A 24,478-nucleotide genomic window follows, 5' to 3' on the forward strand; every position below is an offset into this window, starting at 1 on the left:
TTTCTGGTGGCTGTGTACTGAGGTCCTCCTTTTGTGCAGTTATTATTGAGGTGGTTTGCTGCTGAAGGTAGCATATTTGAGGTCTTTCCATTTACTGAGACGTGTTTATTGAGAGGCCCTATTGTGAATTGGCCACTGTGATGAGAAGTGGTGGGACATTTAATAAACCATTTGTTCCACATCGGATCCCTAACTACCTCCCAGCACAGCTGGCGCCGCGTCCATATGGTGAAGTAATAATGCCATCCCTTCTCTCAGGCAAAAGTCACTTTTATTAGGGCACACAGTAAATTGAAAACCCAAAGCATACACAATTGTTTGTTCATTTCCCCTGAAACATAAATATTCAAAATCATTTTAGGTCTAGCAGGCCACATGTTCTCAAAAGAAGACTTAAATCCAAGCATGCAAAATTAAATGGGTGACACCACCCAACCGTGTAGGGATTTGGGAAGGCATCTTGATACACAGTGGATACATCTATTCTGCAGGTATCTGTCACTCTGAGCCCATGTTCATCCTTTATCCCTTGATCTTTTTGTTTTGGCAGACGGTGGCCACAAGGCCAACAGCACATGGCATGATGGTGGCTCCTGTGACTGGGAACAACATTGGCTTGTGCAGAGCAGAGATTAAGCAGGGCCTCAGGGAGGTGATTCTGTGCAAGGACGAGAACAGCAAGATGGGCCTTCGCCTTATTGGCATCGACAAGGTGAGTGGAGTACATTTCCTGGGCAAAGAGTGGAGCCGAAGTGTGTCATAGTATGGAATGTATACCAGGACTAGCACTTTGGTACAGCCTGTAATTTGTACAGGAAGAGCTGAAAGCAAACTTTGTTTTTGCAGCTTGTCGTCAGTCACTCACTACTTCAAAACACACCAAGCAAGGCACACCCAGGATAAACCTCTAAACGTTATAATTGTTTCAAACACATTGATACACTCCCTGCTTACTATAGGATAGCTGAAAGAGAATGGAATGAGGGGTTATTTTGAGTGGTGCTTGTGCTATTTTGGAACACAGTCCAGATGCCAGTCAGATTTGGAGACTATGAATTTGTAATAAATCTGGAAGGGCTAATGTTATGCAGTGTGTAATGGCGTCGGGTGGGGGGGAAGCGGGGGCGGTAGCTACTAATAGCTACATCATTCATTTATAAATTTGGCACAGCAAATAACATTTCGATCTGAAATGTTACACAAAAGACAGATTGTCAATCAAAAGAGTAGGGGCCTCATTTATGAATGCCTTGCGCCACCGGTGCGTCACTTTTTCCCATGTTAAAAGTGACGTACCGGCGGCGCAAGGTCTTCATAAATAAGGCCCCAGATTTCTTCTCCCAGCATTGTTGAATGTGGGTTGAGTTAGGAATGCTGTTGTCTCCAAGAAAACAGAAAAGACAAACAGGATTGTAAGTGCAATATGGACACAGGCAAGCAACACACAGTAGTGTAGAAACCGGTTGCCTCCCGTGATTGTTTTGTAGGAAGTCTCTGTGCTACAATTCTCCTTGATTGCCTAGGAGAAGGAAGAGTTGATTTCTTAGTGTTGCTTTGAACTCCTGTACTGAAGGCTGGTGACGTTAGTGAAATGTGGATTAGATCACAGGTTACGAGCAGAGATGCAATACCAGGGTGTGAAATCAAAGAGGTAGTTGGATGAAGTTCCATGGATGCATATGAAAATGTTAGGCCTTGTAGAGAGCCCTGATGTTGGCAGAGAGTGAACCTGCCTAGTGACAGTAACACGAGGTTTGATGCAACTAGGAAGGTTATACATGAGTCTTAACTAAAGTCTAGAACTTTGTCCAGGGAGAGTAAGTAATATACTATTGCAGTAGTCCAATTTACTGTGTACTAGTAGATTGGTAAACACATTGGCTTTGTTGCAAGGTGTATGTGGACCAGTCTTAAGTATACTTTTGTCCTGGTACCTCGATGCAGTGGCCGTTATGATGAAGGATTCCACTCTCAGAGTGGGACTGAAAAAAAGGGCCACGTTTCTCGTCGATGGGGCAAACAGCTGAGTGTAAAGGTTTAGCTATAGGGGAGATGGGCCGTGGAATCCCTCCTTGGTCGTCACCTACCCAGCCGGCCCTTAGACAGACTTCTTTTCGTCCCCCTTTCTCTACTTCCATGCCCCCTCCCCTCTACTATATAAAACTCTTGAATAAATAAAGAAATGAAAAGAATTTGACCTAGAAGTAGATGTATATGGGGAAGAACAAAAGAGAGATTTTGGACCCCAGTTGTAGACGAGAACAGCGAAATGTAGTGGGACAGTCGGATATGCATGCCTGGAGGCGCACTGAGAAAGCAGGGAATGAGAAGATGCATCTACCAAGGGAGGTGGTGTAGAGCAAGAAAGGGGAGGGGCTTAAGAAGAAACATTGGTGGTTGTCCAGCAGGAAGGCAGTGTTTGGATGGCAACAGAGGAGGTCCAGTTACAAAGGTAAGAGGAACAACCTTTGGAGGCAGAGATGGAAAGGCCCAGGTTTTTTTTAAAGAAGGTTAGTAGAGCAGGGCAGTCAGTAGTGCCAAATACCGTGGCTAGATCCAGCAGTTCGAGGATGGACAAAAAGTAGCTACGTGTGAGTTATAAAGTTAGCTACATGTGGGACGGCTGTTTCTGTGGAGTGAAGGGTACGTAAATCTGATTGGAGGTGGCCAAGTCAGTTGTTGAAGGTAAGAAATGGTGTGACTGAAAACAAAGCATTCCAGTGTTTGAAAAGAAACTTTAGACACGGCCTGAGTGGGGAGTTAGGGGGTCAGTTCTGTATTTTTAGAATAGTAAAACCACAGCATGTTGAATGCATGATGTTAGGCACCCAATTAAGTGAGCGACTGATCAGGCAAAGTAGTAACTTGGAGGTAAAAGAGAGACGTCTGATATTGTGAGGACTGTATAGGACAGATGGAGCACATGAAGGGTTAGCAGAATTAAGTACTGGGATAAACTTTGTGGGTGATGCAGTAGTAAACTTGGAGAGTCTAGCAGAGTGAGGGGGGAGGTCATGGGGAATGTAGGAGGGTGTGATGGAGCCGTGAGTACTGTAAGTTTGCTTGATACAGATAGTGGTAATTTCATGTCGTAGGTAGGATCCAAAATCTGGCAGAGAAGATAGTGTGACGGAGAGTCGGCTTTTTATTGTGCATGGGGTCAGAGTGATGTGGATGTGATGAGATTTTGGAAATAGACTGATTTGGCATTCTCGAGGGGAACAGATAGTTATTCCAGGGCTTGTTATACTTGTAAGAGTTCAGTGGTCTTAATTTTGCACCAAGTCGATCGAAGAAGTGCATGCATTGAAGTTTCAATGAGTGTATGTTTTTAAGGCGTGAACCAGGGTTGTGAGAAAGCAATTGTTTTGGATGGTAGGCAGTGAACAGAGGAATAGTGGGTGTTGAAAACATGTTTCAGGGTTTGCTTGGATTGTTCAGTTTATAATTGAAAAAGGTGGAAAAGCATTGTGTATTTGGTCTAAGAGAACCAGGATAGTTTTTCATGGCTTGCAGTGACCGCTGGAAATTATGCCGATTGGAGGGGCGGGCAAATGTGTGGGGGCATAAAATAAATGCACAACATAAATACATTAAATAAATAAACAAAACACTTACATTCTTGTGCAGACACGTCATCCACGCTCCTGCCCTCATCTTTTCTGATGCCACGTCCAGGGCCCCATCTAACCCACTTAACCAATCCTGGCACTGCTTTCAGCATGAGAGATGCACTAGGATTGGAGGGAGGGGCATGTCTCTGTGCTCCTGAGGACAGTAGAGGCCTGTGCAGGCTCTCAACCCAGTTATCTAAGACAGCTGGGTTGAGAGGTTTATAGTGGGCATGTTGACATGCGCACTAGAAACGAGTGCACAGGCAGTCCACCACTGCTGCCACTCAGCAGAACCTGCTCCTTTCTGAATCAGGGCGGGTTGACGAAAAATAAAATGGTAATGAATTAACTTCATTACCATTTTATTTTTCGTTTCTGGGGGCTATTTAAGTGGGGCGACGCTCCTCCACACCAATGGAGGAGCCAGCCCTGATAGCTAGCAGAGAAGTCACAGTGAAGGGGATGGCAGGTGGAATACTGGCTGAGATACATATCATGGGATAGGGAAAGTTGAGGGGCCGATGGAAGACGAGGAGTGTGTCAACGTATTTGAAACCAGTTTAAGTTCTGGCAGTCAATCCTGGTTGTGCCTGGTTCTGGTGCATTTGTTGAGCAGGCAGTGATCAATGAGAGACTGAATTAATAAAGTATTGTGAAATTGAATATTTGAGGGTCAGGTAATTGTGGAAATGATAAGTGGAGTCATGTGCCTTCACGATTCCAGGACAGTGCTATGATCTTCAAAGAAGGCTCCTATTGCACCTGGAAACCTGTATGCAGCCAGAATATTAGCTTGGGAGGGGGGCAATAATGTTGGTGCAGTGGTATTCAAGATGGGGTGATGAGCGTCAGGTCATGGACCTTTGTGTGAGGCATGGTGCATTAAGATGATCTAGTCAGTGGTGGCTGCTCCCGGGAAGCAGCAGTGGGGCGGGGAGGGAGGCAAACAGTGGGAAGGGGTTTAAAAAAAAATATTCACTTGCCTGCCGGAAGGCTGGCCGGCCGGCCTCCGCCACCTCTCCTCTGTCTTCTTCCTGGCTTCTGTGCAAGCAGGAAGCACCCTGGCTCTCAAACTCCCCATAGTAAATCACAACGCTGCAATGCAGCATTGTGATTGGTTTGAGCACCGTGGTTCAGCGCTCAGCCAGGGAATGGGGGCCTGGGCATGTTCTCCAGCCAGGCTGTAATGCAGCCTGGGTGGAGAACATGCAAAGTGCGCATTTCTGTTTGGCCCTCCCTGTTCTGAGAGCAGACCCATCCCACACGCAAAGTTGCCAAGCAGCAGGAACAAATAAAATGATAATAATGTTAAGTTATTATCATTTTATTTGTCCTTCTTTGCACTGCTAAAAACAGTAGGGAGACACTCCTCCGCCTTAGCGGAGGAGCCACCACTGGATCTAGTAATCAATCATTTTGAGATTCAGACGAAGTAACCAATCCTCAGATGCAAAAGTGTGAACAGACTAAAACTTGTGAAAATCTCACTCAAATGACCCTTTATGCTGTTCATACAGATGAACTCGTACAGATTTGCAGTATACTGTAACGCTAGGAGGCAAATACTTGCATGGTTATGTGCAAACACTTTATTCGTGGGAGTTTTTTGTCACTGGTGTGAATGAGGGTAATTATGTGGATAGAGTGCACACAGTGATCACCAAGAGTAATCTTATGGAAATCACAAGATGTAATGAATTTCTTACTGGGATTAATTTCTGCCTACAGTAATGCCTGCAGTGGCTAAAAAACAAAACAGCTGAATCATTCCAGCGGTATGTCTATATGTTGTCTACCAAATATGTATGTATAAGTGTGTAGTGTAAAGAAGACTGTTCAGTGGAAGTGGCTGAGGTATCATTTTAAGCAAACAAAGCTGATGTTTTCTGATTATATTATAAAAATTGTCTTCATATCTATGTCCAAATGTTTACCCATTTTCACACAAAACAACCTTTATGAGGAAATCAATGATTTAAATTATGTTTTTATACATTAAGAAATTAGCTTAAGCGCATTTCTTTTGCTGCTGTTGGTGATGCCTACACACTGATGGTAATTATAGATACCAAGGGGCAGATTAACAAGGCCCTTGCGCCACTTTTCCAACGTTAAAAATGACGCAATGTAGTTTCACAAAGTGAATCTATTAACAGAGAGTAACGATGGTTTAAATCTTAACCTCCAGAAAAACTACAAACAACAAAGCTAAACTGTTTGCTTCCTGGTACATCCAAGAACACCCAAACTGTAAATGCCTCGCCTGCAAGTAAGAGGAAAACTGGCCCAAAACTCAGTCCGAGGTTGAGAGGTTGATATAACAGAACGAAGAAGTCTCAGAAAGGCATGCGTTGATGTCACCTTAACATCCAAGATTGCCTATTTCACTTCTGCTGGGTTGATGTGCAATCTGAGAAACAAACCTAGTGAAAGCTTCCTAATGTTTCAAAATGAATTATATTTACCAGGCTGACGAAGGCAGCCTGGCGAATATCCTTCATGGTACAAAAATGTTACTCTGCCAGGTTTCTCTTGCCAAGCTGGATGCCATTTGTTTTTGTTTTTCATTGCTTTGTCTAAGGGATAGCCTACTCTACGAAATCTAGCAATTTTCCTCTTTCACCCAATACAGAACCCCCCTCGACCAAGGGCATTGCCTTGGTGCCGGTCGCTGTGCACTCCCCTATGTCATTTTGCTTCCCTCTGCCTCACCACTCTACCTCATGTCAATCCTTTACGTCTTTGGTATATTTCCCGTCCCCGCCGCTCTCATACACGTCTCTTTTCTGTTTCCTCACCCCATCATTAGACCTCTTTTCCTGTGTTCTCCTCACCGTATCATGTTATCCTTCTCAGCATGTATGTCCTTCCACCTCCTCCTTTTCCAGGCACATGGATCCTATGCAGCTTTGGTGGAAGTACTACTGGAAAGCAGGCTGCCACATTGCTTTTTTTATTATAAAACGTTTTCCTTGTCCCTTTCACGTTTTTCAATTTATTTGAAAAACAAAATGTATTTTCCCTACGATTCAAGAGTTGGGAATTACGAGGAGCGCATTCAATAAAATATATATATTTTTAAAATCATTTCTGGGATTTAATGCCTGTTTTGTTTTTTTTGCTCAACAAAATAAGTTTAGAATTTCATGTTAACGTGGTTTTCTTATTTTAATAATTCTACAAATTGGCCATTGAGCAGCCCGAGGTAGGCAGCCTGGTGTTCTCCATATTGGATTTTCAAAAGTGAAGAATGGCCTTTCTTTCACCACAAACGTGTCTTCTAAGATGATGCCCTGTTCAGAGCCTTCAAACTATGCCTCATCCCACTTCCAGTACCACCATTACAAATGCTCAATAGATAAATGGAAACGCCATATACAAGTTATTTATAGAACAGATAAATCAAATCATGACCACCCAGCAGTATCACAAATAAAGCAACCTGATGCCACCCACCATGCAGTATGCTCAACTAGTTCACTTTCATAATGCTCAGAGTTGAAGACTTCACAGCAATCCTTACTACTCTCAAGGCCATGCCACCAACCCTGCAGCAACACCTCACCGGCAAACCGCTCCCATCACTACTCGTATGATCAGTTTCTGACTTGTATCTTCCTAGGCACTTTAGACATAACAAAACCTCCCATTCGTGAAGAAAGCAAATCCTGATGACCTATCCAACAATCTACACATCACTAGCCATCCATTCATCAGTAAAATCATTGAACTAAAAAGCTGTTGTCATCCAATTTCAAGAGCAGATAGACACTACTCGCCTCTACACAATAACCAGGCTTCAGACCATGTTGCCGCACAGACACTCGACATCCACATTCAAGTTGTGAACAGATCAGTCCTCTTTGCAGAAAAGATGACCCTGCCTCCTCGACCAGCTTGAATTCTCATCAGCCTTCAACATTGGTGACCAACAAGCTCTAATAATATCCTTTTAGTGCACATGGGCTTCACGGCACTGCTCTCGTGGGTTTGTGTCACACCACTCTGGTTGCTCCCGACTCTTACATTTGTACTGCTCAAGATCTAAACTGTTACCAGTTTCCTGCAGTACCTCTACCATTCACACTTGCTTGTAGTGTTCAATCTGAATGTGGAACCACTTAGAATTCTCCCAATATGGCGATGACTCCCAACTATCTGAAAGATGCCACAATCAAAAACATTGGCTGACTCAAAGAATGTCTCTCCATTATCCAAGCCTGGACGTCAAGAGTTTACCCTAGCCGGAATTCTTCCTCATTTCCAATCACAGCACACCAGCTCAAAATCCCAAGTGGCTCATCAATCCACACGCAAAATCACTTGGCTTTAGAATGGACTCCACCCTCTCCTTTAAAACCCTCATTGCCAAGAAAGCTTAGACTCAAATGATCAACTCCACTCTTAAGGGAATGCAAATTCTCATCTCCCAAAGCAGACCTCAGAACCGCCTTTCAAGCTCAGGTCGTCTCGAACTCGACTTGCGACAGTACCCGAAGTCACCGGTGATTCCACCATGACTACCTGAACAGTCTTCTCCTTACCACTGCACCTCTCAGTAGAGGACTGCAGGAAATTAAATACGTATGTAGATCATCCTGATAAATCTACATTGTTTGCCTCGATGCTGGCAGCATCCTTAAGATATTTGGAATCACACAGTAAGCAGTAACAAGGAGCTTACCTCTCAACTTGGCTACATAACCGAAAATACCCACATGCCAATGATACAAAAGTAATGAAGAGGGCTTAAAAGGAAAATCCCTGATGCATGCATTCACCAGTTACCTAGAATATTAAACCACTTTGCTTAGGACATCAGGATCCCACCTTCACTGTTACAATTGCGAGAAGAACAAACAAATTGCTTTGAATTATGTTTCACAGATCATCATCACACAAGCTTTTTTTTATTCTGATCATTAATAAATGCTTCTCGGCATCTTCTGCCCACCTGGGCAACACTCGGTTGATGTTCTGCCTTTGATCCTTTTTGTACATAATCTTGTATCAAACCCAAACCTGTTGTACCATGCTTCTGTAGCTAGATCTGTGCTCTGTAAATAGAACACCTATGCACACAAGATGAATCAGCCGTGGGCAGCATATTTTGGCATGAAGTACTTCTACCATAAGACAGTGAGCAGGCGTACTGTAAATAAGTAGATGATGCCATGTGACAGGCAAAACTGTTAGAGCAATAATACCAGAACGTGTAAATATCAATTATTCATTTTCACACTTGATTATGGAGGAGGTATCATGGTCCTGCGCTGCTTATGTTTTCACAGGGGATATTTGTCCAGTTGGTCCAGGCCAATTCTCCTGCATCCCTCGTTGGCCTGCGCTTTGGAGACCAGGTTCTGCAGATTGATGGGCAGGACTGTGCCGGCTGGAGCTCAGACAAGGCCCATAAGGCTTTGAAGAAGGCATCGCAGGATCGGATCAGCATGATTGTACGAGACAGGTGAGCTGGAGACGGAGTAGAATGACCAATGACCAATTTTAATATTCAAACTCTGTCAGGCAATGGACCAAAATATTTACAGGATAAACTCATCCTCTATCTTCCTAGAAGAAATCTTAGATCAAAGAGTCAACTTCCTCTATGTCCCTGGCGTATTCGAACGTCCCGGTACGGTGTCCGAGCCTTTTCTTATCTTGCTCCTTACCACTGGACAGGCTTCCCTTGTGCATTGGGGCATGCACTGATTTGGCAGGTTTTAAAAAACATCTCAAGACCAGGCTGTTCTAATGGCTCTGTCTCCATTTGTCTGTTGCCTCACTGCGCTATGCCAAGTACCTAGTAACATAACATAAACGTTGCAAATCTTCAACCTGGCTTATCCATTACTTAACGTGACACTAGTCCAGATAGAGTGATGTGTGTAAATGGGGCTAGTCTAATGCAACAGTCTTTTTTCATCATTAACCATTTTCTATGTTAGGTGTTTCACGGTAAGCTTTAATCTCAATGTGATTTATAAACTGACTAGCCGGATGCTGCATAAATCTCACCTTGGAACTTGAGCCCAAATTACACTCCCGTATTATAACAATTATACGTGTGGACAGCTGCTGGGGCGAAGCTTCAGGATGACCTACCTGAAAGACTGCAGCAGCACACATGTAGGTTTCTGGGTGACTGGGCCATATCACCAGTTGTGTTTGTTGTTTTGTCTGGGTATTAAGACCACACCTACTTGATTATGCCCTTTACAATTATCTTTAGTCTCAGGCACTATTGGCTCAGTGCATTGGTAGCACCATAAAGCCACACCTTTAAGTGTTGTGCCCTGATACAAACAGATACTTTACCCTGTTCTTGAGCCTTGCTTTTGCCAGCCCACCAGGGTCTTCCACTCTCATTCTGTGCCTGGGTATAAGTGGACTATATCATCACATGTGTATCATTTAACAACATTGCCTACCCTATAGGGTATAGTACACTGCTGATTCTGAACTTTGGTCCTGACATTGGCAGGGATGTGCCATGTGGTAACTGTTACCAATAAAGATGTCCATCATTCCCAGTTTTGACTGGACACAGTCACACCTGGGCAGAGATAATGTTACAGTGCATCTCTTACCTCGGACTGCGCCTTGCATGTCTCAGTCTCTAGTTGTTCATATTGCACTAACACGCCCTCTCCCACACAGACCCTTCCAGCGAACAATCACCATGCACAAGGACAGCACGGGACATGTTGGCTTCATCTATAAGAAAGGGAAGATCACCTCCATCGTTAAAGACAGTTCTGCAGCGAGGAACGGGCTGCTGACCAACCATTACCTATGTGAGGTGAACGGGCAGAATGTCATCGGACTAAAGGTAAACCTAGTGTCCTTTACTTTGCACAATTGAGTAAGCACGCCTGCACAAGTGGGTGTAAATTTGTGTTCACAAGGTTGTCTGTATGGATTTGTCTGTACGTGTTTGCCTATGTGGGCATGTTTGCTAGTTTTCACGTGTGTGTGTGATTCATCTTCATCTTCATCTATGCATTGCTACTGATAAAAGTCTGAGAGCACAGCAGTACAGATAAAATAAGTACCACCTTCACCCAAAGAGATTTGTTACAATGGCTCTTCAGCAAACGTCAGTATGGCCAAGATACTGGTAATAATCATCCTTTCTTTTCTTGGCTCTCTTCCTGTATCCCAATTACATTTGATGTCTGGAAAGCATGATAGAATGTCACAAGTGTCTCAGTATCACCTTGCATGTTGTCGGTTAGAAACAATATTTATTTGACCACAGAACCCTTTGCAACCAGTGGCGTAATGAAACTTGTGGGGGCCCCTCTCCATGCACTTGGCATGGGGCTCCCTCAAGTTTCGCTACAGCGCTCACACTCCAAATCCAGCCAGGAGCTCCCAGGCTCGCCCGTGCACAGTACCAGAGTTGGCCCCATGGAGCTCGGGGTGGGGAGGCTGGCACTCAGGGGCTATGGCGCTATTGTTACACCACTGACTACGACTGCTGTCGTCACCGTAGCCGACATGTATGAGTAACATTAAAGCCCTCCTAAATATAAAGGGGGAATATAAAAGTAAAGATGAGCGTGAGAAGCCTCCGGGGATTATCCACTTTATATTCTATTTCATGGTGCCTAGAATCACAGGCTGTGTATCAAGCAGACTTTAATTGATTCTTTAATTGATTCTCATGCAGGAATTAGAGATGTGTAGAAGCATATCCAAAATATGTAAGCTAAAAAGACAAGTAATAACATAAATGCAAAAATATTCATGTAAACGGATATGTCACTTGGATTTTTAAAAATATAACTAACTAGACACCAGTACAAGGAAGTGTGAGGCCTGTTTTCCGGATCCTGCTACAGTCTGGCGAATTAATGTTAGCTACTTAGACTAGGTGAAGTTGGCGCCCAGCCAGATTTATGTCTATTAAAAGAACATGCCTTTTTATTTACAAGGAAGGAAGTTAAAAATATGAAATGCATAAAAACAGAGGGACTGATTTAGAGCCACATAGTATCCTCTCTGCTAAACTCGAGGTCCACATGCCCGATATAGAGGCAGACGGACTTTAATAATGGCACCGACGGAGCCTCCAGCTCCTTTGACGACATACTCCTCTGACGGCTCGATGGAGTATGGGCCGTCTGAGGTTAACATGACACTGTCCATCCTATTTAGAGTGAATGGCATTTTTGTGTTTATTTTATTTTTTGCTGTTCAAAGCCGCCAGGTAAAACTTGGCAGTGACAGACAGTAAAATAAATAAATAAATAAATAAATAATAACCCCCCCCCCCCATACACCATATGGAAAACTCCCATAGTGTGGGGGTAACCAGTGAATAAATTTTTCAGTAACCAACTCCTGCTTGAGAGGTTCTTTTTGAAAAACAAAAGTTTGACGGAGGGTCGTCATGTTTGATGTATTTACCGTCAACCTTTTACAATGTGAACAGGAACTGCTGTGGTGGCTGTTCCTCTCAATGTTGATAGTTTTACGCTGGACTGGCATACAACTCTAGATTTGGCAGGCAGAGGTCAAACGAGATGGCAAGCGCAATGTCCTCCGCCATCTTGATGAAGTACTCGCCACAGAAAATCATCACCAAAGTGTCTTCACACTGAAGGTTTAGCACACGGGGCGATGGTGATTCAGCAGTGTCTAGATGCTCCAGAAGCATGGCCACTTTGAGAGCACCAACATGGCAGCATCATTCAAGGGAAATAAAGATAAATATGGAAGTTGGCAGGTTAGCAAAACTGGCTGCAGGGTGAGGGTGTTGGGCTGATTAGGCCAGTGTAGGATTACAGGGAGAAAAGTACGAAAACCTTGGGATTTGAGCGCCTGATTCCCTACTACCAAGACGCATATGACACAACACTTTTGGTCTGCAGTTGCTGCATCATGGTAGAGGCACCTGTATAATGAATGAAAATGTTTGCCCGCTTGACGTGTTGGAACAATAAAATCTCAGTTTAATGATGCTGAATACTACTTTCCAAGTGATGGCTTTACCAACTATTTAGAGTTTGTTGGACCAAGTACTTCTGTCCACCAAACCCTCAGTCCATCGTCCTCATTTAGAGACTGACGGACTCCAAGAGTTCGGAGGCTTCATGCAGAAAGCATCATCTTATGGAGTAGGAGCCATCTGATTCAGGGCAGTACACTGCCAACCCTATTTAGGATGGACATTATTTATAATGTCTTGTTCGAGGCATATGGGCTGCAGATGGTACATTTATGAATAGATCGCCATCTGGTGTTGGGCTCGGATGATTGCACTTTGTTTTTCTTCTGGAGAAGTCTGTCGTCATAGGTGACTCCTCCTCTCGGTGTTAGTGCGCATGGGCATCGGCTCCATCCTTAGATTGTTTTTTTCCGCCATCGGGTTCGGATGAGGATCGAAGCGCTCCGGACCGACTTCAACAAAGAAGGTTATAACCGGCGCGTATTCCTTTCCAAATCGACGGTATCGTTATCGAACGCGAATTCACCCCATACCGACGCGATTCGAAGGACGACGACTACGAGAAACTCGACGTAGTCCAGCCCGGGGTCCATGGAAAGGACTCCATTCAAAAAATGTCCAACGTGTGGTGCTAAGTTCCCACACAAGGACCTACACGAAGTGTGCAACCTCTGCTTGTCCCCTGAACACGAATCCAGGGACTGTGAGGCCTGTGCAGCGTTCTCGTCAAAGTCGACGATTAGAAACCGTCGAGCCCGAAGACACGAGGTATCGAGAATGCAGTCACAAGCAATCCCGGAGCTGTTCGAGGACCAGCAACCAGAAGAGGAGGAAGAAGAGGCCGACGAGGCGGGGTCAGAAGCGGACGAGTCCGACGTCGAGGAAATCGACGTCCAACAAACCGTGAGTGACGACGTCCCTTTACCGAAAAACAGACCCCGCACGGTGTCGACCCCGCCCTCGAGCCCGGTCAGACAACCGAAAAAAGTTTCCAACGCCCCGCCTTCGAGCCCGGCAACGAAACAGAAACCGAAACACTCGGTCCCCCATCATAGTGGTTCCGGTTCCGATAAACCAACCACATCGACACCGAAGCACCAGGTCAAGGAAAGCTCGAAGTCGAAGCAGTCCATGTCGACACCGAAGCACGCTTCGGCGCCGAAAATACCCTCGACACCGGGGACATCTTCGATACCGAAGAAGTCGGATCCGAACAAAACTTCGGCACCGAAAATACAAATGGACATTTCAAAGAAAAGACACCTTTCGGAACCGAAAACTGCGGTACCGACACAGGAACACGGAACGGATCCTAAACAAAAGACTTTGTTTATTGACCCAAAGACTGGCAAGGTAGTCACAGAGCTACCTAAAAAGAGGAAACATGAACATTTGGACGACAAGGCTCATCCAAAGAAGAGAACAATGGGGACGAATACAACTCCTCCCCCTTCTCCCAAACCTCACACACCATCTTCGCCTATTCCTCACAATAGGCCAGATATTCCTCCCACACGTCCATCTACACCTACAACAGATGGAGAAAGTGACACAGGGGAGGGGGGACACCCTGGGGATGATGAGGACACAATCCCAGAGGAGGCAGACCCATGGGAGGAGTATAATGTGGGATCAGGTAATGATACCGACCTTGAGTCATATCCCTCAAAACCTTCACCTCCTGATGACAATACTGGGTTTGCACAACTCATTACTAGAGCAGCAACATTTCATAAGGTAGACCTACATACAGAACCTCTAGTACAGGACTTCTTATTAGAGACACTACCTACTGCACAAAGAACATCAGGAACACTACCAATGCTAAAAGGCCTTCTCAGTCATACATCAGAGATATTCAAAGACCCAGTGAGGGCTAGGGTATTGAACCCAAGAATTGATAAAAAATATAGGGCAGCTCCAAAAGACCCAATATACATTAAGGGACAAATTCCTCTAGACTCACTAGTGGTCACAAACGCTCGCAAGAGAGCAAACTCTTTATCTACGGGAGAAGCGCCACCTCCTGACAAAGAGTCTAAACTAATAGATGCCTCTGGCAAGAGAGTAGCATCTCAAGCGGCAAACAGTTGGCGCATAGCTAATACGCAAGCACTACTTGCAAGGTATGACAGAGCGCATTATGATGAGTTAGAAACACTCATCAAACATCTCCCTAAAGAACATCAAAAGAGAGCTGATCAACTTATACAAGAAGGGAAGTTAATTACTAACACTTCAATAAAGTGCGCCCTAGACGCAGCAGAAACTGCGGCAAGGTCGACAAATACAAGCATCATGCTAAGGAGACATGCATGGCTCAGAGTGTCAGGATTCAAACAAGAGGTACAAACCTCGTTACTTAATCAACCTTTTGATGGGAAAACACTTTTTGGCACAGGGACAGATGAGGCCCTAGAAAAAATGAAAAAGGATACAGAAACGGCTAAATCAATGGGAGCATTGCAGCAGCCGACACAAAGAGGTTCCTTTCGTAGATCCACCTATAGAGGAGGATCCAAAAGTACAGGTACAAACCAACAGCAAACCTCTTTTACACCTACATCACCCAGAGGTAATTCTAGAGGTGGATACAGGGGTAACAACAACAAGGGTAGAGGTCGCGGAAACAACAACAACCGCAACTCTCCAACCCCAAAACAGTGACTTCATAGAGCTTCCCCCAGACCATATAACACCGGTAGGGGGACGCCTATCACAGTTCCTACCTGTCTGGGAAAACATCACATCAGACAAGTGGGTAAGACAAATTATCCAACATGGTTATTGCCTAGAACTCACAGCTACCCCACCAAACATCCCCCCCAAACAGCGTCCAATGAAACAAGATCACCTGACACTGTTAAAACAGGAAGTAATATCACTACTAGAAAAGCATGCCATAGAGAAGGTTCCACAGCACCAACAGGGAACAGGAGTATACTCCCTATACTTCCTAATCCCCAAAAAGGACGGGTCTCTAAGGCCAATACTGGACCTAAGACCTCTCAACGCATACATAAATTCGGAACATTTCCACATGGTCACGCTCCAACAAGTACTTCCTTTACTGAAGAAAGGGGACTTTCTTTCTACACTGGATCTAAAAGACGCTTACTTTCATATCCCTATTCACAAAGCCCACAGGAAATACCTCAGGTTTGTGGTAGAAGGACAACATTATCAGTTCAAAGTCCTCCCATTTGGTGTCACGACGGCACCAAGGGTGTTCACAAAATGCCTGGCAGTGGTAGCAGCTCACCTAAGAAGACAACAAATTCATGTCTTCCCATACTTGGACGACTGGCTAATAAAAGCCAGGTCGCAAGAGGAGTGTCTGCAACACACACAAAAGACAATTCAGCTACTACACCAGCTAGGGTTCACGGTGAACTACACAAAGTCACACCTACAACCAAACAAAGTTCAACAATATCTGGGGGCTACCATAGACACAGAAAAAGCCAAAGTGTACCCCAACCCAATAAGAGTCCAAGCAATGCTTACAATCATTCAGAGATTTCAGCCACAACACTCACTAACAGCAAGAGTGTTCATGCAGCTACTAGGCATGATGTCATCCTGCATACTGCTAATACCATATGCAAAACTACAAATGCGTCCGCTACAAGAATGCTTAGCGACACAGTGGAATCAGGCTCAAGGACAGATTACGGATCTGGTGTTGGTAGACGACCGCACACACCGCTCTCTGAAGTGGTGGAACAGAACAAACATTACCAAGGGGCGGTCGTTCCTAGAGCCAATTCCACAGGTGACAATAACAGCAGACGCATCGCTCACCGGATGGGGAGCACATATGGACAAATACACAGTACAAGGAAGGTGGAGTGTGCAGGAAAAAACACTGCACATCAACTATCTAGAACTACTGGCAGTGTTTCTAGCATTGAAAGCCTTTCAGATACATGTTATCCACAAAGCAGTCCTGATCAGAACAGACAACATGACAGCAATGTATTATATTCAAAAACAGGGGGGGACGCACTCTCTCCAATTATCCAGACTAGCACAGGAGATTTGGAGATGGGCCATTCCTCAAAACATCTATCTGTTAGCCGAACACCTACCAGGAGTTCAAAACCAGATAGCAGACATCTTAAGCAGACAGTCGGAACAAATACACGAATGGGAACTGCACCAACAAATACTGCAGCCATTCTTCCAAAGATGGGGACAACCAGAGATAGACCTATTTGCCACTCATCAGAACGCAAAATGCCAAAGCTTCGCGTCCAGGTACCCACATCACCTGTCGCAGGGCAATGCGTTATGGATAAATTGGTCCAACAAATTTGCATACGCTTTTCCCCCTCTCCCACTAATCCCATTAGTGGTCAGGAAACTGCAACAACATTCAATGACCATGATACTAGTAGCACCCACGTGGGCAAGACAGCCGTGGTTCACCACGCTCCTGCAACTCTCACAAGTGCCACATCAAAAGCTACGAATTCTACCCATGCACCTTACACAGAACCATGGAGAAATAATGCACCCAGATCCAACTCAATTGAACTTAGCGATCTGGCTCCTGAAATCCTAGAATTTGGGTACTTAGATCTCCCCCCAAATTGCATGGAAATAATTAAACAAGCGAGACGTCCAACCACCAGAGCATGCTATGCAGCTAAGTGGAAGAGGTTTGCTATACACTGCACTAATAACAATATCAACCCTCTAGACGTATCAACAAGGGAGATTATTTGCTACTTGTTACACTTACAGCAATGTAATCTAGCGTACACATCTATCAGAGTACATCTAGCAGCTATAGCAGCATACCTACAAAACAGGCAGCGCATATCACTGTTCAGAGTACCAGCGATAAAAGCATTCATGGAAGGTCTTAAAAGAGTCATTCCACCAAGATTACCACCTTCCCCAGTCTGGAACCTCAACGTAGTACTCACCAGACTAATGGGGCCACCCTTCGAACCTATGCATAGGTGCGAAATACAATTCCTTACATGGAAGGTGGCATTCCTTATAGCCATTACCTCACTCAGAAGAGTAAGCGAGTTACAGGCATTAACAATACAAGAACCATTCCTACAGATACACCAGAATAAAGTGGTTCTTAGAACAAACCCAAAGTTCTTGCCTAAAGTAATTTCAGCATTCCACATCAATCAGCCAGTGGAATTACCAGTCTTCTTTCCAAAGCCACAGACGGTGGCAGAAAGGGCTCTACATACACTAGATGTTAAAAGAGCCATTTCATACTACATAGAAAGAACACAAGACTTCAGGAAAACTAAACAACTATTTGTAGCATTTTCCCCAACACATAAGGGCAATCCTATCTCTAAAGCAGGCATCGCAAGATGGATTGTAAGATGTATACAAATATGTTACATTAAAGCAAAGAGAACATTAACTGTTCCTCCTAGAGCTCATTCCACAAGAAAACTAGGAGCATCTATGGCATTCTTAGGGAACATTCCCCTAGATGACATATGTAGAGCAGCAACTTGGTCTACACCACATACATTCACAAAGCACTACTGTGTTGATGTACAGGCTGCACAACAAGCCAGAGTGGGCCAAGCTGTATTAAAAACTCTATTTCAGACAGTTGCGACAGACACTGGTGACCACCGCTAGGGAGGTAACTGCTGTACAATCTATTCATAAATGTACCATCTGCAGCCCATATGCCTCGAACGGAATATGCTACTTACCAGTATGCATCTGTTCTTGGCATAGAGGGCTGCAGAGTGGTACATGCCCTCCCTGCCTCCCCGGAAACCTGTGTCTGTCCCAACATTATCTTATTTAGATACATTTACATGGGCATATCTTTATGTACTACACTACACTACTCCATCTAACCCTACTATGGCAAAACAATCTAAGGATGGAGCCGATGCCCATGCGCACTAACACCGAGAGGAGGAGTCACCTATGACGACAAAGACTTCTCCAGAAGAAAAACAAAGTGCAATCATCCGAGCCCAACACCAGATGGCGATCTATTCATAAATGTACCACTCTGCAGCCCTCTATGCCAAGAACAGATGCATACTGGTAAGTAGCATATTCCTTATATCTGTCCCTCACTGCCAGGTATTGCAGTGAGGGACAGAAAAAGAATAATGACCTGCCCAGATGTGGGAGCTTTTTGTTTTTTTCATCACAAACAAACTCCTGCTTTGCAAGTTTATTTCAGAAAAACAAAAACCTTGGAAACGTTTGGTAAATGGCTGTCAGAACAGATGTCGGCTGTCCAACAAAAGTGTTGTACCTTGAAAGGAATCACTGGCATGTCTGTTCCTTTCAGTGTAGAGATGACCGCTGGCCCAGCCGTCTTCTCTAAACCTGGCCAATGGTAATGTCCCCCGCCACCCTGACGGGCTGTGCTCTGTCTGCCAAACCCTAAATCATGCCCTTCTTGAATGGCAAAAAAAGTTAAATGAATTTCTACAAAAAAAAAGACATAAGGACTATCTGCAGGGGCAGTCTTATCCTGTGGTAAAGGTTTGAGGATCTTCAGCTGCACCTGTAAGTTCTTCTTCACCCCAGAAATTTTGTTAAGAAATCCTGGGAAGATTATTACCAGTATTTGTAGGAAAGTTCACATTTTAAAGAACGCATTGGCTTTGGTCGACCCCGCCAGCTCTTGGCATAATCTTTGCAACCAACAGAGTATCAAAAGTACGAAGGAAGGAACTTTGTTATCCATTTGTAATGCAACTGTACCTCCGGCAGTAGGATACTGGTAGTTAGCAGTACCCAGAATGGATATCGCCCAGTGGTCACGGACAGCTCCACTACACCAAAAAAGGCATCACAGAGAATGACCTACTAAAGTATGTCTGACAGACTAATTTCTATGTTGTCTTGTACAAATTGTGCATCAATATTTTACTGTAGGCACGCAAACTCTAAATCTTGTCTCCATTTACCACATACTAAAGGAGCGTACTATCGACATTTTTGTAATAATCCAAACAGCACTTTCCTTAAAGCGATGCCATGGCTAATATCTCAGTGTTTTGTGTAGTGTTTGCTTGCGCTGGTTTCTTGTGCTCCTGGGTGGTTTAACAAATTGTGGGGCATATTACCAACGATTAGCGATATTTATCGCTAATGAGGCTTAGCAACGAATTTTTTAACACTAAGCATCGCCGGAAATTATCGCAGAGATAACTTGCTATTAGCAAGGTTTATCTCAGAAGTGATAAAAATCCTCGCGCTAACTGCCAAATGAGAGATTATCGCTGGAAAACCATCGATAATCTCTCGAAGTTTGGCGTTAGCTTGATGATAGGGGCTCACAAACTTAGCCATGACATCCACCTTCCATAGGATATCATGGCTAAGTCAGAAAAATACCAGGTGTAAAAAAAGCAGTGCTAACCGCGGTTAGCGCTGCTTTTTTTATCACTAACCGGGTTAGCGAAATCCTTGATAATAGGAGAAATGTCACTTAACAACATTTCTCCTATTATTTTTCTCTGGAACGCCCCTTTTACATCTCATTAGAGATGCAAGGGGAAGCGTAGAGAAAAAGGGTGCTAACATGCAAATTTGCGTGTTAGCACCCTGTTGCTGATAGGGAGATAATTTTATCTCCGCTTTCTTGGCTTTTAAAGCCAAAAAAGCGGAGATAAATCCGTTGATAATATGCCCCTCTGTTTTTAGTTCCCATCCTAATTTAATATTTAGAGGGTAGGATCTCATTTTTAATGCAAAAATGTATCTTTGCATTTCGCTAGGAGACTTCTGCATGCTTGATGACCTAATGGCCTCTGATTCTTTCTTTGCAGGACAGTCAGGTGGGAGATATTCTGACCACCGGCGGAGACGTCATCACAGTCACCATCATTCCCTGCGTGATCTATGAGCACATGGTGAAAAAGTGAGTAGGAGGCCAGATAATAGAGGATGGGGGAAGGTCCAGCAAGGTAGAGAAACGTTGACGAGATACTGGGTTTAGGGATGTGCCCAAGCAGGATGGAGGGCAGATGCCAAGTACAGTACATCAAGAGTTGCAAAGGGAGTGGGATGCATATGAATTATGAAATGCAGAGAGGCTAGGAGAGTCTGAAAGGTGGGAGAGGACGGTAACACATGGAGGAGGCTCAGTTAGGACAGACAGGAGGTTCAGGGAGTTTGATGAGGGAGATGCAGAGGAGGTAAACGTTGGCCAAGGCACGGGATGGAGATGGAACTTCAAAAGCAGATGGAGGGAAACCATTTCTTCTCAAGACGCTGTACGTAGGGCACTGAACAGAAAAATGAGATCACCATCTTGGAAAGTTTAAAGCTGCAGTTGTGGCGCCAGCTTCCACCATACCTTGCAACTTGCTGTTTTACTAATATAAGATAACCTTGTGGGGGTCACAAAATGCTTCAAAAATGCTTTTTATGCAAAGTGGTCTGGGGGCTAGCCTATGCATTTTGCACGAGGTGGCCTGTCCACCATTCTGTTATTGAGCAATTGTCCATAATTCAATTTAAATATCTTTTTTCTTTTTAGGATGTCATCAAACCTGCTGAAATCCTCAATGGATCACTCCATCCCGGAGGTATAACTTCTGCTTCCTGGAGGTTTCCGTAGCACATGAGCCTTCCCGCGCTGGACTGAATGTAGCAATTGTTTTACCTGCGGGGGTGGGGCTACTGCATGTGCCTCCTGGCTTTGAAAACACGACTGAGTTAAATACTCCCCAAAGACATGATTTCTTTACCGCTCCAAGTGTATTTCTCAAAGCCTCCTTCTATTCCTACAACCCCCAGTCTAATGGGTGACTTTGTGAATCAATTGTGTCCACCTCAGAAGCACAAACGCCCGACTCTCCCTGCTGCAGAACATTATCTGGAAGAACAGCCTCCTAATTCAGAGAAATGGGTGGCAGTGGAGGACTGCCCTGCCTAACCGGTCTACTCTATGAAAAAGAATTACCTGCATCACCCGTTTCCCCCTCTGAACGTGAAGCCACTACTTGTGCAAGTTACATGAAATAAATACACTCCACCACCTAAGGATAACTGCCTGTAAGCACTGCCCACAGCCGATCGGATACAGCAGAATCCAACTGGAAATAAATGCAAGAGAGACTGGGCTGCAACAGTCATAGCACATGCAGTCGCTGTGTTTGAGGAAGAGTTGGAATCAGCCCCTCTGAAAGAGCACTGTACCAGCTGGTAGAGTAGGAGCTTGCTACAGTCTGTGTGTAAGGCCCATGGACTGAAGCCAAGCTGTGGATCCTGGATCAAGGCTTCATCGCATCTCATCAACCGCAGGCTATCGGTTTCCTTCTTGCGCTATGTTAAAACCATGCCTTAAATAATGACAGAAATAAAAGACCATCTCCTCCACAGAGTTAACACTTTCTTCTAAGCATGGTGCCGCCTAAGGCATATACCCTTTTAGCTGAATGAGTTTCATATGTCCAGAGGTCATCCCTCCAGGGTAAAATCCATCACATTCCATCACAGAGTAAAGGCTCTCTGGCTTGCTTCCCCTTGTCTTGGAGGGATATGTTTGCTGTCATGATATCTATATTTTTAAGCCATTATGCACTTGCTGTATTTTGCATTCACCACTTTCCTGTTGTTTTGATGTCTGTGTGTGTGTGTGTGTGTGTGTGTGTGTGTGTGTGTATATATGAATATTGTTTTACCTTTTGACTCAATACCCAAATCTTGTTGTTGTCAAACCTTTCCCTTTTATACAAAGCTCTGTGGACTGATTTCACATCTATGGCTGGACGCTTGTCTTCTCCAAGGTGCGCCGACTGACAAGAGTCCAGCTCCCTTCACTGGCACTCTACCTCTGAACTGTCGCTGCCTTGTTGCATTACAGTTTATGCTGTTCCTGGATGGGGGTAGCTACGCTTCCCCTCACACTGTCCGTTACATTTGCCGTTATCTGTTGAAGTTTTGTGCTGTCGTGCACAGGCCCCTTTAAGGCCCAATGCACAAATTATTTTATCTATTGTACTCCTTGTGCCTTGAAGCAACCATCCTACTTTGCTGCTATCGCGAGACAAATAAAGTAATCTATTCCCTCTTCGCATGTTGTTTTGTCCTTCCACTTTTTCTGTAGTTCAGATGTTCCCACAGGGACCTCTGTTCCAACCAAGGCACCCTATTACTCTGGGTAGTAAGACTCTACAGGACATAACCATGGATTTAGCAAACACTTCTCTGTGCCCCCGGGGCATGTTCCTCCATGAGTAAAGACCACTCTACCTCCTCATATTTGGATGAGACATCAGGGCACCAGCATAAACAGTCACTTAGGGCAGTGCCTTAGAAACTCTTGGAGAAGTACCTGGAAACTTGTCCCTTAAGACTTAGATGTCTAATTGCTTCTGTGCAGAATACTCTAGAGAGGCATTAAGAGCTTTGCACAGTCATTGATTTTGCAGCTTTCAGCACTCCCCTGAATCTCCTGGCGCTTAGGGCTCTTGGAACGAAAACATCTTTATAGGCTTTTATGATACATTTTGGTTTGTACAGAGTCTGTGCACATCCTAATGACATTCACAGTTCAATCATAATGGAGCACGAGTTCCCATGAGCTGCTGGCTTCGAAGGGGGACCAGTGGTTGTGTTTTTGTTTCAGTCCCTGATCCCAACCCTACCAGAGACAGATTTACGAAGGGGAAGTGGAATCAGTGCCTATTGTCCATACTGTGCAGCCCTCTCTCATTTTATTCTGCAATGATACCTAAAATAACACAGCTTTCAAATGTCTTTGCATTGGAGGAGCAACATATGCATAGAGAATTTAAATGTAGTAGTAGTAGTATTATTGCATTTTTCTTTTTACACACAACTAGCCGTAATCTGTACAGCTAGGATATTGTCTGAACCCATTTCAGGGCCACAGGGCTGATAGGTGCCACTCATCCCCAACTGTGGTGTTGAGGTTGTTTCTCACTAGTATCCTGGGGCACTTGACCTACCATGGCTCAGTAAACCAGGACAAGTAGAACCCTTTCTGCACTTGGATCTCAGTGTAGCGAGAGGGATTAGTCACAGGCTTCTCATGTAGGTAGCATGATTGGCAACAGATCAGAATTCAACAATCGACCAACAGACACAACCTGGGGCCTCATTTAGAGTTCGGCAGATGGGTTACTCAGTCACAAACGTGTCCGATATCCCCTCCTCTGTATTACAAGTTCATTATAGCAAATGGCACTTTTATATACATCCTCTCCCTGGTGGTGAGGATGTAGCCTTACAGGTAGAGCGGTCAACCTTGAAGCTGGGGAACCAGGTTCGAGTCTCGGCAACGACGCTCAACATTCTGTGATTCTGGGCAAATCACTTAATCTCCCCGTGCCTAACAAAAATGAATGAGTCCTACTGTAACAAAACTGGTGCTCATGTAAAGCGCTCTGATACCCGATTCGGGTCTAGTTTGCGCTATAAAAAAAGACTATATAAAAAAAAATACAGCAGGTGGGACATCCGTCATGTCTGTGATGGAGTAACTTGTCCGCCGAACTCTAAATCAGATGCTTGCTATCCAACCTAGGGCACTACCCCTCTCCAGTGCTTTCTTCAGCGTGGACAACCCCAATAGTTATAGTCCACAGTGTTCTTTGGCAGAGGTATGGATTAGGCACAAGTGCAGATTACATTCCACAAAGTTTCAGATCAACAGTCAGTTTGCTTGTTCTAACCCACATTGTTGATGTGGGCAGAAACAGTCTAGTCATGGTGCTCGAGTTAGCGTGTTGCAGATTCTGTTCCGATTGCAGGCGGAAGCCCGAAGTGCTTGTGTGTTGGTTCTGTAGTGGTTATGGAAATGGTTGGGCACAGCATGCTTCTGCAGCCTCCCTTCTAAACAGGGTTATTGAGTGAATGTCAATCGCCGGATCTTGTCATAACAATTAAGACCTCTTCTGCAGTTGTGGCTCTC

The 24,478-nt window shown here is 44.6% G+C and overlaps 1 protein-coding gene across 1 annotated transcript in view; it reads left to right on the forward strand.

Moving 5' to 3' along the window:
* Positions 1–22,612, forward strand: part of SDCBP2 (syndecan binding protein 2) — a 44,577-nt gene extending 21,965 nt beyond the window's left edge. The window contains exons 5-9 of the mRNA XM_078651706.1: positions 551–712; positions 8,906–9,081; positions 10,275–10,446; positions 20,364–20,455; positions 21,077–22,612. Of these exons, the coding sequence (XP_078507832.1) occupies positions 551–712; positions 8,906–9,081; positions 10,275–10,446; positions 20,364–20,455; positions 21,077–21,131 (657 nt within the window). The 3' untranslated portion in view covers positions 21,132–22,612. The remainder of the gene's footprint in view (positions 1–550; positions 713–8,905; positions 9,082–10,274; positions 10,447–20,363; positions 20,456–21,076) is intronic.
* Positions 22,613–24,478: the final 1,866 nt, after the last annotated feature.

This window comes from Lissotriton helveticus, chromosome 7 (assembly GCF_964261635.1).
Source record: "Lissotriton helveticus chromosome 7, aLisHel1.1, whole genome shotgun sequence".
Classification (NCBI taxonomy): domain Eukaryota; kingdom Metazoa; phylum Chordata; class Amphibia; order Caudata; family Salamandridae; genus Lissotriton; species Lissotriton helveticus.